This window comes from Tasmannia lanceolata, unplaced genomic scaffold (genome assembly GCF_043159265.1).
Source record: "Tasmannia lanceolata isolate RefF3 unplaced genomic scaffold, GAP_Taslan_0.1 ptg000002l, whole genome shotgun sequence".
In the NCBI taxonomy this organism is placed as follows: Eukaryota; Viridiplantae; Streptophyta; class Magnoliopsida; order Canellales; family Winteraceae; genus Tasmannia; species Tasmannia lanceolata.
Window position 1 is genome coordinate 55252266 of NW_027518679.1, and position 17221 is coordinate 55269486.

A 17221-nucleotide genomic window follows, 5' to 3' on the forward strand; every position below is an offset into this window, starting at 1 on the left:
AAAACAACCTGGGGTGACTTTCTCTAGTACTGAATGCATCTTAATTGGACCTTTGAGCATCTTTTGCCCACCACTGGGATACATGATCAGGATCGTCCATTTCATGGGCCTGAACTTTGATAGGTATCAGGGGCCCAGAAACACACCAATCAGTGACTCTAAGTCCTAACGATTGTGGTACCACGATACCGGGGATGCATTTTTGCGATCGAATTTCTATGGTTAGTGTCTAATTGCAGTCTATTATTGATTGGATGGCTAAGATGATCTCGTTGTGATGATTTTTTTGGCATCACCTAACCGTGAAATGGCCCACCAGATCCTCAGCAACTGATGCTCCGTTTCTTTCGACTTGAAAATGGACATGACCCGAACTGAAGGGTCAACCCTAACCAAACCAGCTTTTGAATCTCTCAACCCTAACCAACCCATTCAAATCGGGTTGGGTTTGGGTTTGCCCCAGGCAAAAACAGAGAGAAAAAAATACAAAAGAAACGTATATTGGGTTCGGGTCGCAATAAAATCACAACAACATCAGAGGGACATGGTTGCCCAATGCCTCAAACCTAATCAAACCCAACCCAAGTTGCACCCCCACTGGAAATATAAAGAAATCCATCAACCATGTTGAATTTGTAGATGCAAGGAAACAAAAGAGTCGCTGGAGCTAATAAGGACCGGCTTAGAGTGTGTGAAGTGCAAAAAAAAACTAAATAGTCTGAAAAATTAAAGGAATTCATCAACATCTGAATCTATAGGTGCAAGGAGACAAAAAGAAAGTGATGAGAGCTAGCTAGAATTGGGACTAGTTGATCCTTCGCTAAATGACACTGAAATACACAAGTTTCGATTTCCTATTAAACTAGAAACTTGTCCATGTTGCTGATTTCATCTGAATCTGACCACAAGTTTCACAGTAAGCAACTTGATCACAGAACATTAAGTTAATTGCATCCTCAAAGTTCAACAATATTAAAAAATAAACCGGATCTGAAAATTTTGTGACTTACGATCTTTGGCAGCCGGATAGTCGGCTAAACATAGAGTATAATAAGAAATATATTAAAGTCTATTTGTTATTTTCCGTAGTTTCAAAACTCCACTGCATCAATTAACTTGCCTGAGTTGACTCCCTTTTACCTTGGCCGCGTTGTTGTTTGAGTCTGTATATTCCATACAAAGTCAGCCAAACTGCTGAGGCACAAGCTCGACTATCTACCAAAGCTCTTCGGTCTAGTCATGACCTCCTGCTACGGCGGGCCATAAGAGCAATTATGTTCTTTAACCATTCACAGTGGCGCTTTTGTGTGTTTTCCTATGTGGATAATAAAAAAATGGAAAAAAAAAAAAAACTGTGAAATGGGGTTTGGCAAATCCAACCCAATCCGCCTTCTCAAAATCCCAAATTTTGAGCAGCCGTATGTGCTGAATTGTCAAAGCGAAGCTTAGTCACTCCAAGTGATTATGTTAGGTCAGTTTTGCTTGCTCTAAATTTGGAAAATGAGAAGACTTTAATGATGCAACCTAAGCTTTTCATTTATTTATGTTTTTTTTTTAGAGAATATTTATAGAGTTGATTACTGTCCTGAGTGGGGACAAGCCTAGGTATAGGACTGGGTGGGACTTAGCCTGGTATGACACAGGTTTAGAGGGCCTAACCTAACGCGTTCCATTAGCTATGGAGCTTTTGGTGTATTGGTTATGTACCTAACATTTGGTATCGCAGCAGCCAGCACGTCTTGTGTTTGAGTCACGGAAGGGGTGACCTGTGGAGAGGACTATCTGGAAAATGGAAAAAAAAAATAGAAAAAAAAAGCTAGAGTGAAAGCACTCACAGAGTCGGCTGTGGAGGACAGCTGATGCTGATGCATGATGGAATATTATAGTCCTAAGTGAGGGGCTACCTAGGTATGGAATTGGGTGTGACCCAGGTAGGTTTAAGGGACGGCCTTTTGGCATACTGGTTAGGTACCTAAGATTCAGCAATTCTTTAGTTTTTCCAAAGAAGTGGCTGAGATTTGTTCAAAAGAATGGAATGCGCTCTACCTATCATCTAGTTGGAAATTATGTTTGCGGAGCCACACAATGACTCGTACGTTGTAGGGATTTCCTAGGCAATTGCATGGAAAACCATCCCCTGAAAAGTGAGCCAGTGTGGTTGTTCTCTCGTGCAAAACTCAGCTGCGAAATAGCTTTTATCACAAAATTGCCTAGGAAAGCCTTATATTATATCCATGGTTTTAAATTTCGAACGAAATCCGAAACAAGATTGAAACCAAAATGCACCGAAACCGAAATTTCAGAAAATTACCAAGTTTCAGTTGAAATTTCGCTATTTATTTAGTTTTCGGCCGAGTCCGAAACCGAAACCGAAAATTTAAAATCATGATTATATGTCCCTATCTGGAGTGTAGGATTTTTTTTCTTGAAAAGTATGGAAAAGATTCTTTTTTTTTTTGGGAGGATGATATTTTCACTCCCTGCAGTACGCATTCGCCCCACGGTTAACGTGATTTGACGTCAAAAAGCGTTAAAGTTGTCCAGTCCAAGTTAAATGGGGGTGCGAATGCTTACTACAGGGGGTGAAAAATATGTTTTTCCCCTGAATTTATTGCTTTTTCATTGTTTGAAAAAGCACTAGAATTGTACGGGAAGCTTCAATTGCCCTCGAAATAAGCCATAACCATATAATTTTCCCTCCAAATTGTTCGTTTTTCGTTTCTTTAGACGTAAAATGGCTGGCCTGGAAACAAATGCCGATTCCAGCGTCTGATTCGGGCAATGAAAGTTGGGGAAGGTCATTTTCATGGCTGCCGTCGTCCTCATTCTCCGTCAATTAGTACCTAAAATCTAGGTTTCTTTTGACGAATAAGACAAGCTCTATGTTTGGAATCTAAAGAATACTGAATTCGCAGATTCTTTTGCTCTATACTTGTTTATTGTCACCAAATTTATTAATTTATTCAAACATATTCATTTCCGTATAATCTTATGAAGCAATAGGGTTTTGGACGGTCTAGATCCTTTTAGATTTTCCTCTCATAGAACATATACAATTTACTGAATTTTCCAATGTAAGAATATGTCTATAGGACTTTGAGTTTATGATAATCAATCAATCTCGTAGAGATTCATATGGTTCTTTGATAGTATACCTGGGTTTCTTACAATTTCTTGGCTGGTGAATTAGCAAGGTTCTTGGATTGTATACCTGGGTTTCTGTCTTTTGTTTTGAATTTAGGGTTTCTTACAATTTTTTGGGTACTGAATTAGCAAGGAGAGTGATAAAATTGGAATTATTGATGATCTGTAAATTCGATTTTTTAGCTGTGGTGGATTCTCAATTTCGGTAGTGTAGACGATTATTCCATCCTATTAAGAAGTGGATTGTCAGAGAATATGATTCAAGATGGAAGTGAAAACGGATTAGACGATAATCATTTTCATAAAGTGGGCAGTGATAATCAGAATCTGAATTCGTTTCAATCTCAATCATCTGAGAAGAGGGAGGCGGAGAAGCCCATCATGGAGACAGAGGGAAGGACTTATTCTGAGTTATATAGGAATTCTAGTGAAGAGATGTTTCTGAAATCGTTGATGGAAAACTCGCTTGGAATGGCAGCTCCAACCATGGAGAGTCTGGGGTTTAAGAATCTCTCTCATAACCTTCGTGGAGATAGCGAAGAGCTCTTCAACAGTTGGCTTATGAATGGAGAGGCAAGCAATTATACTTGTTTTCTATTTTCTTTTTCTCTTCTTTTTTTATCCTCAAGGGAATTTTTCATTAGTTGAAGGCCTTAGAGAACAAGGACAACTGTAGGACCAAAAGGTCAATTTTACTTAATAGCGGAAGGAAACCGTGAATTCTACATACTTACACAGGAGCTTTACAAAGTTTAAGTGTAGATCCATTAAGAATTTTCCCTTAGATTTTGTGTTTTAAGGGTTTTAGTTTTTTGTGTTTTACGCTTTCCTTTAGAAACACATGATAGTTTTAAGGGAACATGTGGTAGTTGGAATTACAGTTGAGTGGATACAGTGAAATTGTGACCATGAGAAAGAAACATAAGCACATAGCAAGAATATCTTTTGACAGAAGCCAAACACGGTTTGTAAGTACTTGACAAATCCTGATTTAAAATCCTAAATCTTCCATGTTCATAGAGAAGGTTATTGGCAACTGATTGCCTTACATGTCCTCATTTTCCATTGGAAGGATATGGGGAAAGTATGATTAGGAGATATACAGTAAGTATAAGTGTAAGAAAATTTATTGATATGTCACTGGTGAAAACTTTCTGAAGTGCTTGAGGAAACCTGATTTCAAGATTTAAATTACTGGAATACCTCTATGGTTCTTCTGTTGAAAATAATTTCTGATTCTCTGGTCAAATGTGTGCCACATTGAAGTGGCCAATTTTGGAGTTGCTAAGGTGGTCTGTTAAGGCGTGGGTTATATCATTTTATGCTACGTAGTTTGGTATCTGATTTCCTATCTTTCATAGGCCCATTTGTATATGTTTAACAAATGCAATAAACAAAATGTGGAATGGAGAACTTTTGCTGACCATCCTCACGGTCACTTCATGAAGGAAGTTTAGATGCTACTTGAGATTCTATTTTCTCCTTGTAGATTTTCTTTTTCATAGATATGTGTTTCACACATATATCTCTTTGCATGTTCAGGGCTACAATTCTACAAGCATAGCACATCGTACTCGACAATCATCTAGAAGGTAAGTTACGCTGATTATTCACTTACAATGATGTTATTTCCCATTGTTGAGTGTCTGTCCGTAATTGTTTGAATGTATTCAAATCTATAATTACTTTGAATGAATCCAAATATATAATTACTTTTAAGAGGCTAATTGTAGATTATGGCAGAAGTCCATTTACATCTTTGTATTAAGGGATGATGTAAGACCCGCAACTTATTGGGAATGCAAAGCTGTGGATCATTTGTATGCGCATAATAATAATGGGTACTCAGACATTTTTTTTAGCTTGAAGAAATTTAAATACATAGGTGATTAAACTATTGCCATAAAAAATATTTAACATGCAAAACTTCAATTAGATTTTTTTTCTTTTTAAGCATTGACTAGAAATTTAGTAAAGGAAAATCAAAATTACAAAATGAGCAGAGAATTCCCCACATGAAAAACGTCTCTATTTGACCATATCTCACTATTTAATCCACCACCCTATTAGCATCTCTTCGTACATGAAAAAAAGAGATGTACATCTCTCTAAAATTCCCAAAATCTTGCCAATAATGTCTGCCAATCTCCAGGGAATGGGCCTTGCTAGCACATTCATTTTATTATAGTAGAGGAATGATGACACAAAAAATATAGTAGAACAATTATTGTATGCTAATATTTGGTTAATTGTAGCCTTTAAGATCTAATGTATTTGACTATTTGTGAATCATATTTATATGATCAAATACTTTTAGATTATTTGGTAAATAACACTTATTCAAACTGGAAAAAATGTGAAAGTACTTAGACAAGAGGCAGAGATTACTCAATACATACTTCTTGCTTTGATACATCTCTCACTAGGTCATCAGCTTTCTCCATTGCTCATTGCTCTTGCTGTTAAAGATACAAGAAATCCTCACGGTCCCTTGATTTCCTTAAAATCCCAAAACATCATCACAAGGGTCCCCTTTTAACTAGAAGCTTCCCACTATCCCACTCAGGAAAAGCCTTGAACCTTCTGTAAGTGCACTAGTCTCCGCTACATTTGAATCTTTTATGCCTCGGATGCCTGAAAAATTGGAGCAAATGTCTCTTTTTATCCCTAACACCACTTCAATTCCTTCAAACTTTGAATTGCAAATCAAACTCCCATCAAAGTTAGTTTGATAGTGCCATCCAAGGGTTCCAATGAGCGGATATTGTCGCTTGATTTCCTAAAAAAATTTGCATGTAAAGGATTTTTATTTCTCCTTGGAAATTGCATTATTGAAACTTAAAATGGACCCTTAAAAGATCATCGACTTTGGATACAGAGAGAAAAATACTCTCTAACTTGAGATGGACTTTTTAAATTATTTTTCCCTGTTATATTATCTGTTCATTACATTAGCATAATATGCCACTTGACATCCTTTGGATAAGATTCTCACAAAATTAAAACTTTGGTAAAAAATCAAGTTATTGATGATGCAGTTATGATCTTATTTTCATGGATATCAACTTTAACGAATCATTGCATGTCTCTCAGGGTGATATTCCTTTTGCTGACCATCCTCTCTCTCTCTCTCTCTCTCTCTCTCTCTCTCTCTCTCTCTCCTTACTTTTAGATGTAGATTCCATGTGTTCAATTTTCAAGCATCTTCCTATGGGATATCTGGTATACTTTCATAGATCACTAACCTATATGAAATAAACACAGGATATCAACTGAACTTGCTGCTTTGTCAAGTCAGCAACATGGGGGCACGCTTCAAAACAGAAGTAGTAATGATAATTTATCTCAACAAAATTTGGGCATGTCAGATGAACTGTCAAGTGGACTCAACCAACGTTCACTCAGGTGGCTATTTTAGCTTTACCAGATCTTCAAATATAGTACTGCCCCCTCTTTTGGATGGCTATGTGGTGTTCACATTCAAGTGATATATCACGATAGACATCAGCGATAAGATTCTTGTATCTATAAAATAATGCTTAATTTTCTGGTTAATTATATGATCTGTCTTCTCTTGTTGACATTTCTCATTTGACACCATCACCAGTACCCCTCCCTCCTTTACATACATTTGCTACATGTACCTTGTTCAATCCCTGGGCATATTTGGTTATAATTCAGATATATTTGTGATGTGGATTGTAGGCCCAATAAGAGGCATATTTGCCGATTAGGACATTTAGGGATTTATTTCCATGTTATTTAGTTTCTAGGATTATTTCTCTTCCCTGGCCTGCATCAATTTGTTGACTGCCGCTAACTTTTACTAAGTACTACATATATTTGTTGACTGGTGCTAATTCTGTAAAGAAGTTTCTTTCTGTAAAGGTGGAAACTGATTCGGAACTAGTACTTAAGTAAAAATTAGTGATTTTTGTTATATTACATGTATAACTGGATAATTGATGACTAAAAGCTGTTGGTTTTCTTACCTTGATCATATTTGGTGTTGTTAGCAGGAAAATGAACTAACAGCAAATTCATCATAATGTCAACCGTTTGTTTTTTGTTCATATCCGTTGTTGAATTGTACAGCTGGACCCTTTTTTAATAAGTAGGCAGTAGGCTTCTGGTTTATGCATTAATATTGTTAAAGTATAAAAGATAAATAACGCCTTTCTCCAACAGCTTAAGCTTTTGGAGAAGTTGGTAAGTTAACATGGTATCAGAGCCAAAGGTCTCGAGTTCAAAACTCCCGGATGGAAAAAATCCACATGTGATGGTCGGCCCAAAGTGGGACCCCATGTGCCACGTGTTTGCCAAGTGGGCCACACGTGCGAGGGGGGTGTTAAAGTATAAAAGATAAATACCTCCTTTCTCCAACAGCTTAAGCTTTTGGAGAAGTTGGTAAGTTAATAAATTCATTCATTGTCTTCATAGCATAATGTTCTTTGTTTGTATCTGGTGCATCTAGTATTCTTTTATTCCCACATTGGCTAGTGCTAGTGATTAATTTTTTTTACTTTAGTGCACATTTTATTTTTTACCTTTTCATTAATGAGAATCAGCACTTCTTTTACATCATCATATTCTCTAAGGATGTGGCGGGAAATGCACAAGAGTAGCTTACAAATTCTTCCAGTATGATCTCTAAATATCACCTAATTGAGTCTGGCTTCTTATATACTATAGTGAATAGTTGGGGGTTCCACGCGAAAGCAAAGGTCCCACATCGGAAAAGTTAATGGATGTGGGAGGGCTTATAAGGACTTGGGCATCCTCCCCTTAACGGCTAGCCTTTGAGGGTGAGTTCTACCCAGGTCCCAACAAGTGGTATTAGAGCTGGGGCGTGGTAACCCCAGTGAACATTCTTTTTTTTAATCTTTTCATTACTGAGAATCCCTTCACCTAATTCTTTCATTTTTTTCTTTCTATTTTCAAAGTGGTTTTGCATGATTTCTGTTCGTCTGATCTAAATCATGAAGATCTATTAGATTCCGACTGAAACAAGATTAGAAGTGTTGAAATGTGAATCCTTGGATCAAGTTCTATTCATGGAATTGTGGGATTTTTTCTGTTCGAGTTAAAATCCGTATTTCTTCTCATTTTATGGATTAATTGTAATATGCCAAAAGCATGCGTGATTCGCTTAAAAAACCTGCATATGCAATGAATATCCAATTTGATTCTCCTTGAAAGGGCCTAACCAATCAAATGAGGAAAAGTTAGCTCATAGCGGCATATATGCCAGATGTCATGTGTTACACTATAGTGTATTATAATCAGTTGATGGATTGCATGAAAGGTCTCAACTATGTTGTTCTGTTCGATAACGGATTATAAGGTGATAAATTGTATGACCAGTCTTTTCAGGAAAGGATAGTGTCATTGTCATGAGTGACTTTACCAAGCTTTCACAATAGAAGTAGAACTGGTTAAGCTTTGAGTTTGTTCTGTGAACGCTAGTTAATTCTGCTTCTCCTCTTATCAGGAATACAGTAGAAAAAGGAATACAGGCTAGTAATTTGCATTTGGCCAAGGTTAGGTTATCTTCAACCCTATGAATATCACTGAGATATGTGATATGGATTTTTTTTTTAATGGTATATGTGATATGAATTTATTGTTCATTAAATCGGCTCATGATCTCGTATTTCTTCCTTCATGCAGGCATGGTTTCAAAGTTCTCAACCAATGACAAGAAGCCGATCCTCTGAACTGAGGTAATGTCAATAACAATCATAAATGAATGTCTAATGCTTGCAAGTTTTCATGCTTGATGATGAAGAGATAACTTGGCAATCTTTGGTTGACAATTTGGGAGTCTAGAGTTCACATCTAAGGAAACACAGCGAAGTATGAATGACTTCGTTAGTTGCTAGAAAGAGAAGGCACCTTAAATGACCATTTATTTTTTTCTTGAAATGATTGATATATTATTAAAAGGAAGAGAACAAGGCCCACGACCGAGGTGGTCAGAACTACCAGAAAAATGACCATTGAGTTATGTTTGCTTTTGTTCATTTTTTGTCAAACCATGCTCATCTTAGGTCTATTCTTTAGCCATCTAAAGAAAGACACATGGTTTAATAGTGGAATACTTCTCTAAGATTTTTTGTTACGATACGCCTCTTGTTAGCCACATTTTCCTTTGAAGATGCTTTTGTGATAACTACAGTTTTTGCGGTAAAGTTGGTTCCTCTGCATGGGAAGATTGATGTGTGTGTGTGTATCATATATTCTCTTTAATTGTTACTGTTTGAGATATAAAATTCAAATTGATACACATTATCCATTTGAATGGGCTTATTTTTTGGAACTTTAAATTATTAGGAAGAAACATTTTTGTTTGTTGTATTTGAAGCTCCATTAGAGAGGAGAGGAGATGGAGAGGAAAGAGAAGAGTAGAATATCTCTCCCTCTCATAAAACATAATATATATTTATGTGTGCGTGCGTGTGCGCACTATGTAAATTACACCGCTTCATCTAACACTCCCCCTCAAGCTGGAGTGTATAAGCCATACAACCCCAGCTTGTCACACATCATTCAACTTCTCTCTACCTAATGGTTTGGTAAATATGTCAGCTGCCCGGTCTCCCGATCTAGTGAAAACGTACGTACAAGTGTTACATGTAAAATCTCAAGAATACCCCTAATCGGGTATGTAAATTGCACTGCTTCATCTAACAAATTTCTCTCTTGCAGGAGGAGATATGCTGCTATGCAAAGCTTTCAAACATCACCAGGTATGGTAGCCACACATAACATAGCAGGAAGAGGTATTAACAGGATGACGCAAGAATTTTCAACCAGGACTAGTTTTTGTGACGTTTCAATGGGCGAAATGTCCAACCAATTGCGGACATTCATGTCTCCATCCACTTCATCTGCATCTCCTTTCTGCAATCCACCAACGGCCTCTGTAGATGCAGTTTCTTCTGTTGTGAGCATGCTGAAGGGTACCCTAGAACGCAAGAAACTTAGTAACCATGTTAAAACTGTTGAGGGCAGTTCTTTTGGATTTAATGGTGCTCAAGAAGTTCTGGCCAATATGAATTCTGACCAAGGAGCGGTGAATCAGATTACTGAGCTGTCAGGGAACTTTCAAGTAGTATCCCCTGTCCAAGTGAAAGATTTTGGGAATTTACAACCAATTGAGGAATCCATAGAAATAGATATTGAAGATTTTGTTTCTCCATCAAACCCACTTCAAATGACTTCTGTGTCTCAAGAACCTTCCCAAAGTGAATCATCTGCGGCAGCCCCTGTACTCTCAACCGGTTTTGAAGCATGTGATGGTCCTGCCAATTCTGGACAAACTCTATCGGTTTGTGAGAGCTCTAGAAAATATGTTGGAAATGGGGGTTCGGAACATGGCTCTAAATCCAAAGGTGGGTTTATCACATAAAATATATTTATTCACGGGTCCTGAATTATTAAAATGCATGGTTAAGAAATTGAATTCTCCTATGATCAATGTGCCTTTCAACATTTTATCGCCTGAATTATGATTTAAAACATATTTGTATTATTTCCATAGGCACCAATATGATTTGTATTGTTAAAGTTTTGAAGAATGCTATCTGATGTGGATGACTTCTTTTTTCAGTTTCCTTTTTATTTGGCTTTTCAGTTTTCACACGTCCATTTAACTTTTCTTTTATCTGACCATGCTTCCATCTGATATGGAGCAAACTAGTAATGATTAGTTTTTTTTTTATTATTATGGAAAGCCGCCATGTCACCATGGGGTTACATTCCATGATGTGTGGAGCAATTAGCTCTTCCTGATTCTGGATAAGTGGGAGCTCTCTGAAACCGAAATGTTTCCGTTTCCATGCCGACTGAAACCAAAACCAAAACCAAAATTTAAAACCTTGGTTCTGATTATCCACCTTGTTGTGGTAGGAGACTGCTAACAAAATTAAAATGTTTCAAGACTACTTAGCTGCATCTAGGCTCATATGTTGACCATAAGAATTGTTATATGTGTGTCGATATTTTATCCAAAAATGCTATCAATAGTTTGACACTTTGACTTACTTTTAACAATATATGTGCTTGATCTTGTTATAACAACCATGTCTGAAAGAATTAGCATTGATGGAACTCATTGAAATCTATCCCATGGAAATGATTGAAAAATTCTGTAAATAGTTCGACTGACTTAATCTTGAAATAATTGAAATAATCATGATTGGTATTTTAACTTCAGAAAGAACTGTAACACAGCTCTTTGACCCATGTGGCATATACAGCTACTGTTCTCCTGATGCAATTATAAAAAAGTTGAACGTATTTGTATATAATGTCTTTTCAATATGTTAGTTTAATTGGACTGCTAAGCATGTCACTTTGGAGGGATTTAATAATGCACATTCAAGTTTTTTTTTCTAATTGATATCCACAGTGAGACATCCATCAACATTTTGTGGTGATCTACCTTTCTTCTTTGAAATGCAGAACTGAGGGAAAGGATATTTGAGAATAATATTAATGACGAACGAAAGGTATGTTCCATCAGATATCAAGATCTGAGACAATGCATCCTGCTTGTATATGAGTAAGTTTTTTGGATTATTTCACTCATTTTTCACCACTGTGATGCTTTCTGACAGAAAGGAAATCTAGTTCGGATGGGATCGGTAACTTCAGTAGGTTCAGGTAATCATTCATTATCAACTTCAAATAGATTAGCCGTCCATCCTTTTCAAGCAATATTGTTCGTACAACTGTTTAAAAAAAATACAAATATTAAGCTCTTCTTTTCAGGGGACTATCATATGAGAAGAAATCCCATACATGTGTCATTTTGTCCATAAAGCCCCCAAATAATGAGAAAAATTATAACATGATTTTCATACTATTCACTCATGTTAAAATGCTCTTTACATACTAACTCCAAGAGCTTAACTACATTTAAAATCTATGTTTAAAAACTTATTAATATAAAAGCTATGTGGTCTCATATCATTTTCTCTAACTAACATAAGTTATGCAGTGGACAAGGGGGATCCGACAAAGAAGCGCAGGGTGGAGCGATCGCGCAAGTATGTACTCAACTGTTGTTTTATGGGTGGAAATCTGCCTAGCGACACCGCTATTTTTATGTTAGGTTTTATAAATGTAGAAAATGAATGTTCCCTATAATCTATTTTTCAGTAGGATTTCCAGGTTCTAATTATTTTGAGTTAGTCTTTCTAGATCGTAGCAGATAAAAGAGTTTCTTACGCATGGAATTTATGTTCTCTACTTTCAAATCTCGGAATGATTCTTGTGAGACTAGGAGATGAATGGAAGGCTGCCCTCAAGATGAAGGATGAATTTTAGAATCCTAACCCAATAATAACATATCCATAAAAAAGAAGCGGGAAATTTTGCACAATTTGTTGATCAATGGCACGATTTGTCAGTCGATCATCGAGCCCCATAAAAAAGAAGTGGGAATTAAAAATAGCAAAAAACAGCTTTTGCTATTGTTCTTTTCTTCAATTTGTTGATCAATGGCACGATTTGTCAGTTGATCATCGAGCCCATTGATTGCACAATCGCATCAGCAGTTATCACAAATTGTGAACTCCTTAAGTCCTTGTTGAGTTTCTTCTTAGGTCAACCTAAACCATCAATATGCTCATGTGCAAACTGATCTACATCATTCTCCTCGGGTTGGAGAGAACTCACCTTTGAGTTCAAGTTGTCTTCTTCCGAGGAAATGGGACTGATGCAGAGCCAACCAAGTGCTTGACATTGACTACATCATGGGTAAGGATATGATTTGGAAAATAATATCTGTATAAATCGTCATTAATTTCCTCAAGCATTTCTCAATGATTAATCGTTTAATGACTAAGCTTGCTATAGTCACCGGTTGAAAAACGGTCCTTTGTGAGGACAGACAAAACAAAATCACCAACATCAAAAAGTAGTTTTAGACGATGTTTATCCACATTAGCTTTATACTTTGATTTTGTACGCTCCAACTGATTGTGGACATGTGAATGAATCTAATAAAGATTAGCAACAATCCATATTATCGATCCCTTATCTCTTGACAAACTATATCTTCAAGATTGTCTAATAATTTTTTTTCTATCTCTTAAATGTTACATTGTAGATCTATATTATTAAGTGCCTTCGAAACTTCACTATGCGTTATGTGTACTCATGTATAGCAGTCATCACTTCGATATTTATTCATTCATCCTTGCAGGCAAAGGTTGAGTAGTTTCTTTTTTATGCTAGATGCAGACTTTTAGCTTGTTAGCTTATGTAAAACCAATATACTTCGGTTTCAACTAATATTTCTTGGTGGTCTAGAATGGCAGAGGCAAAGGAAAGAAATCAGATACCAGCAGTTCCATCTGATATGCAATCTATTCTAAAGCGTTGTGAAAATCTTGAGAAGGAAGTCCGCTCACTCAAACTTAACCTATCATTCATGAATAGGTAAATGCAAAAATTACATTAATTCATCAAAAATAGGATTTCATATAGTGATCAATTTATTTAAGTTGATTCTCATGTTACGGAAGAAGCATGACAATGCTCTTTGCAAAGTTAATTGCTTGGTGGTCAATTTTTACTTAGGCATCTTTTACTTATCAAGAGCAATATCTCTATGTCAAAACTTCTTCTATGATTTATCCTATTAATAACTCCCCTGTTGATACTTGGTGGAACGTCACTGTGATGATGAATTCGGGTAGCAGCTTGAATGGTTTCTTTCTGAAGATAAAAGATGATGTTGTTTTTGTGAAACAACCAATTACTCCAAAAGCTTAAGCCGTTGGAGATGGCTTTATTTAATCTTTTATACTTAACACTCCCCCTCACGTGTGGCCCATCTTTTTTTAGGGTTGGCCTACATGTGGCACATCCGCACATGTGGCCCCTCTTTTGGGTTGGCCATTATATGTGGATTTTTAATATCAAGGAGTTTCAAACCCAAGACCTTTGCTCTGATACCACGTGAAAAAACCAATTGCTCCAAGAGCTTAAGCCGTTGGAGATGGTGTTATTTAATCTTTTATACTTTAACAGTTTTGACTTGATTGATTGCTTGTTTCATTGTGTTATGTGGGCTCCGCTCGAGATTTTTTTATTGCTTGCATTGCGAAAAATCCCTATATGTGGGTTCCAGAGGCATCTAAAACTATGAACCATCTGGTCTGTGTGGTATTGGGTTTACCTTATCTCTGTATGTGGTTCCTTGTTGGTTAATATTCATTTTATTACTTATTTTATTAGTTTCATACCGCCATTTTTCAATTTTCATGCCAGACTTGTATTAGTCAAATTTATCAATGCACCTATAATCATATTAAGGTGGTATTAGAGCATAATTATTTCTTGTTTTTTCCATTTGTTTGGTCATTGTTTGGTTGTATAAAGATAATATGTTAGCATTTAAAAATGTCAAAAATATTTTGATGTTTGGATAGAACCTACATACTTGGCACTCAAGCTACAGATAACAGTTAAAATGACATCAGTAATGCTTTACAAATGTAAGAATGGAATCTATACAAATGCAAGAATGAAATAATTGATAAGCTGACATAAGTCTCAAGATGGCATACGGGCAAACACTGCGACATAAGTCAATCACTTTCAGCTTCCCTATCAAGAATAGAGAGTTCTATTAATTAATATATAAGCTCATAACAACTACTTGTGCCTTCTTTATTGGACTCTGAACTGTAAGCATTATCAGTTTTGGTTTATGGTCAGTCTCATAAAAAGCTATGGACAGACCATTTGAACAGTATCAATTTTAAGATCCAATACAAATCCATAATCTCCTAATTTCTTAAGCTGGTGTTATGTTAAACTTCAGGAAGGATTCCGAGCAGACCAAGCAAATCGAAGAGCTTCAGAAGCAAAATGAGGACTTGGTAGATGAAAAGGAGCGCTTGTTAGAAGAGATTGAGAGGATCCTCACGGAACCAGGCAAGATGTGAGCCTTCTTTATTCCGTGTGAACGAACATTCATGGCTGCTTGAGAAGGCATAGATATCAGTATTTAAAAGAACATTTGGTTGACCCATGGATTGATTGATTCATGGGTGTAACATATCGATGATCCCTCTTTTCATGAGATGGGAGAAGAGATGACTAGCAAAGCTACTTATCAATGACCTCCTCCTGGGGATCGATATATTTTAAATGTAACTATGGTTGATAGATTACAGTCTAACTAATCGCTTGTAGATGTTATTTCTCCACATAAAGAGGACATTGGTTTTAATCTTCCCCTTTCTGCTATGTTGGTAAAGATTTGATGAGGCGAGACCAAACTGGGGGACTGCTGACCTACTACTAAAAGCTTCAAACAAACCAAGCTGGTTGTTGGCTAACGTAAAATGAATATCTGAATGACAAGGAACCTATCTAATTTTCTTGTTTTTGATGCGGGAGCATCCCTGAGCACTTTATATCAGCCCCTGACTCGGTCATGAGCATTGGTTTTATGTGTTTCTGTTAGTACTATTGATGTATGATAGTTTGGGTCATGTCTTTAGTAGTCATTTTGCATTAGGTAATGGTAAGTTTGTCTTTTCCATGTATGGGCACCTTATAAAAGCCCTTTCCCTCTCATTATGTGGATTTTGAAATTGAATTGGGAAGTAAATCACCATTTGGAGAATTTGGAGGGATTTTCCCCCAACTTTGAGATTATTCTTCCTTTTACTAAATCCGTCCAAGAAAAGCGATTAGAAGCTTGATTTGCAAGCTTATCTGTTCATCATCTCTTTCTTCCTTGTTTAGCAAGTAATCTATGAATGCAAGTTGAGCTTTGCCATCCCCTTGAAAGGTCTTTCAATTTCCTTTGAGAAAGTTCAATGCCTTGAAGCAGATTGCAAAAGCCTCATGGATTGTTCAAGTCATTGTACGTATTTGAAGCTGAGATTTCCAAAGGCTGTATTAAGAGGCAAGAAAATCGTAGAGTTCACACTCAGGCCCTGTTCGTTTAAGATGATGACAACCGATTGTGAGTGTCAAACTGGTTATTGGATTGAAATTTAAACGTAATTTCGAGTCCAATAATCGGCTCAGTACTCACAATCGGTTGTCATAATCTTAAATGAACAGGACCTCAGAATACAAGCTGGAAATCAGCCTCATGTTCAAATGAGATTTGTGTAGTATGGATGAAATTGAAATACCAGATCTAATGCTCAGAAGCTTGCCTTTGTATATGTGTACATCCTCATTGGCAGTTAATCTGGCTAACTTATCAATGCTCAGCGGAGAAAGTTCATTTTCTTAATATAGTCATTGTTAAACAGTGTCATTAGGCTTTCATGTCATTATGGTGCTTGAGATCTAGGTTTTTACTGCCACAGAATTGTTTCAATTGACATGTCGCGCTTTGAGAATTGATCAGTTTCACTGCAGGTTTTCATTTTTTTAAAAATCTAGTACCGTATTAAACTCAAATTTTCGCCGTCCCGTTTTTTTCTTTTTTGCAAAATCACGTTTTGCTAACTATGATTCTACCCACTAGTTTGCCTACCAAAAAAGGTATTTGTGGGGCGCACAAATACAAATTAATTATTTTGATCCATTAGTAGGGCCCATAAACATATCTAGGGTAATGGTAAAAATTGAATATTGAACCCCTAGGACTTGAAAGTCATGTAGTTGTTGACAACTAACATGTGATTTCAATGTCCGTGTGACTCTAAAAAGTCCCCACTAAAGTCTCTGTAAGTCTCAAGAGTCCGAATTGTCCACGCATTCAGTTTTGGTTTATGGTTAGTCTCATAAAAAGCTGTGAACAGGCCATTTGAATAGTATCAATTTGAAGATCCAATACAAATCCATAATCTCCTAATTTCTTAAGCTGGTGAAAGAAAATCCATGCCTGCTTGAGAAGGGATAGACCCATGGATTGATGGATTCATGGGTGTAACATCTCGATGATCCCTACTGTACTGATGTAGTTTGCCATATCAGCTTCAACGGACATGATTGTATCTTGGAAATCTTTTCATGAGATGGGGAAAGGAGAAGACAAGCAAAGCTACTTATCAATGACCTCCTGGGGATAGATATCCTTTTTACAGACCAA

General features: G+C 36.6%; 1 protein-coding gene across 1 annotated transcript; it reads left to right on the plus strand.

Annotated features, from left to right (window-relative positions):
* Positions 1-2881: 2881 nt before the first annotated feature.
* Positions 2882-15793, plus strand: LOC143879544 (protein CYCLOPS-like). Its single transcript, XM_077381984.1, has 11 exons — positions 2882-3717; positions 4687-4736; positions 6409-6549; positions 8636-8684; positions 8815-8867; positions 9853-10538; positions 11611-11657; positions 11766-11811; positions 12149-12197; positions 13465-13593; positions 14984-15793. The coding sequence occupies exons 1-11, from the start codon at positions 3400-3402 to the stop codon at positions 15105-15107; spliced, it is 1692 nt and encodes a 563-aa protein (XP_077238099.1). The 5' UTR covers positions 2882-3399; the 3' UTR covers positions 15108-15793.
* The last annotated feature ends 1428 nt before the right edge of the window (positions 15794-17221 follow it).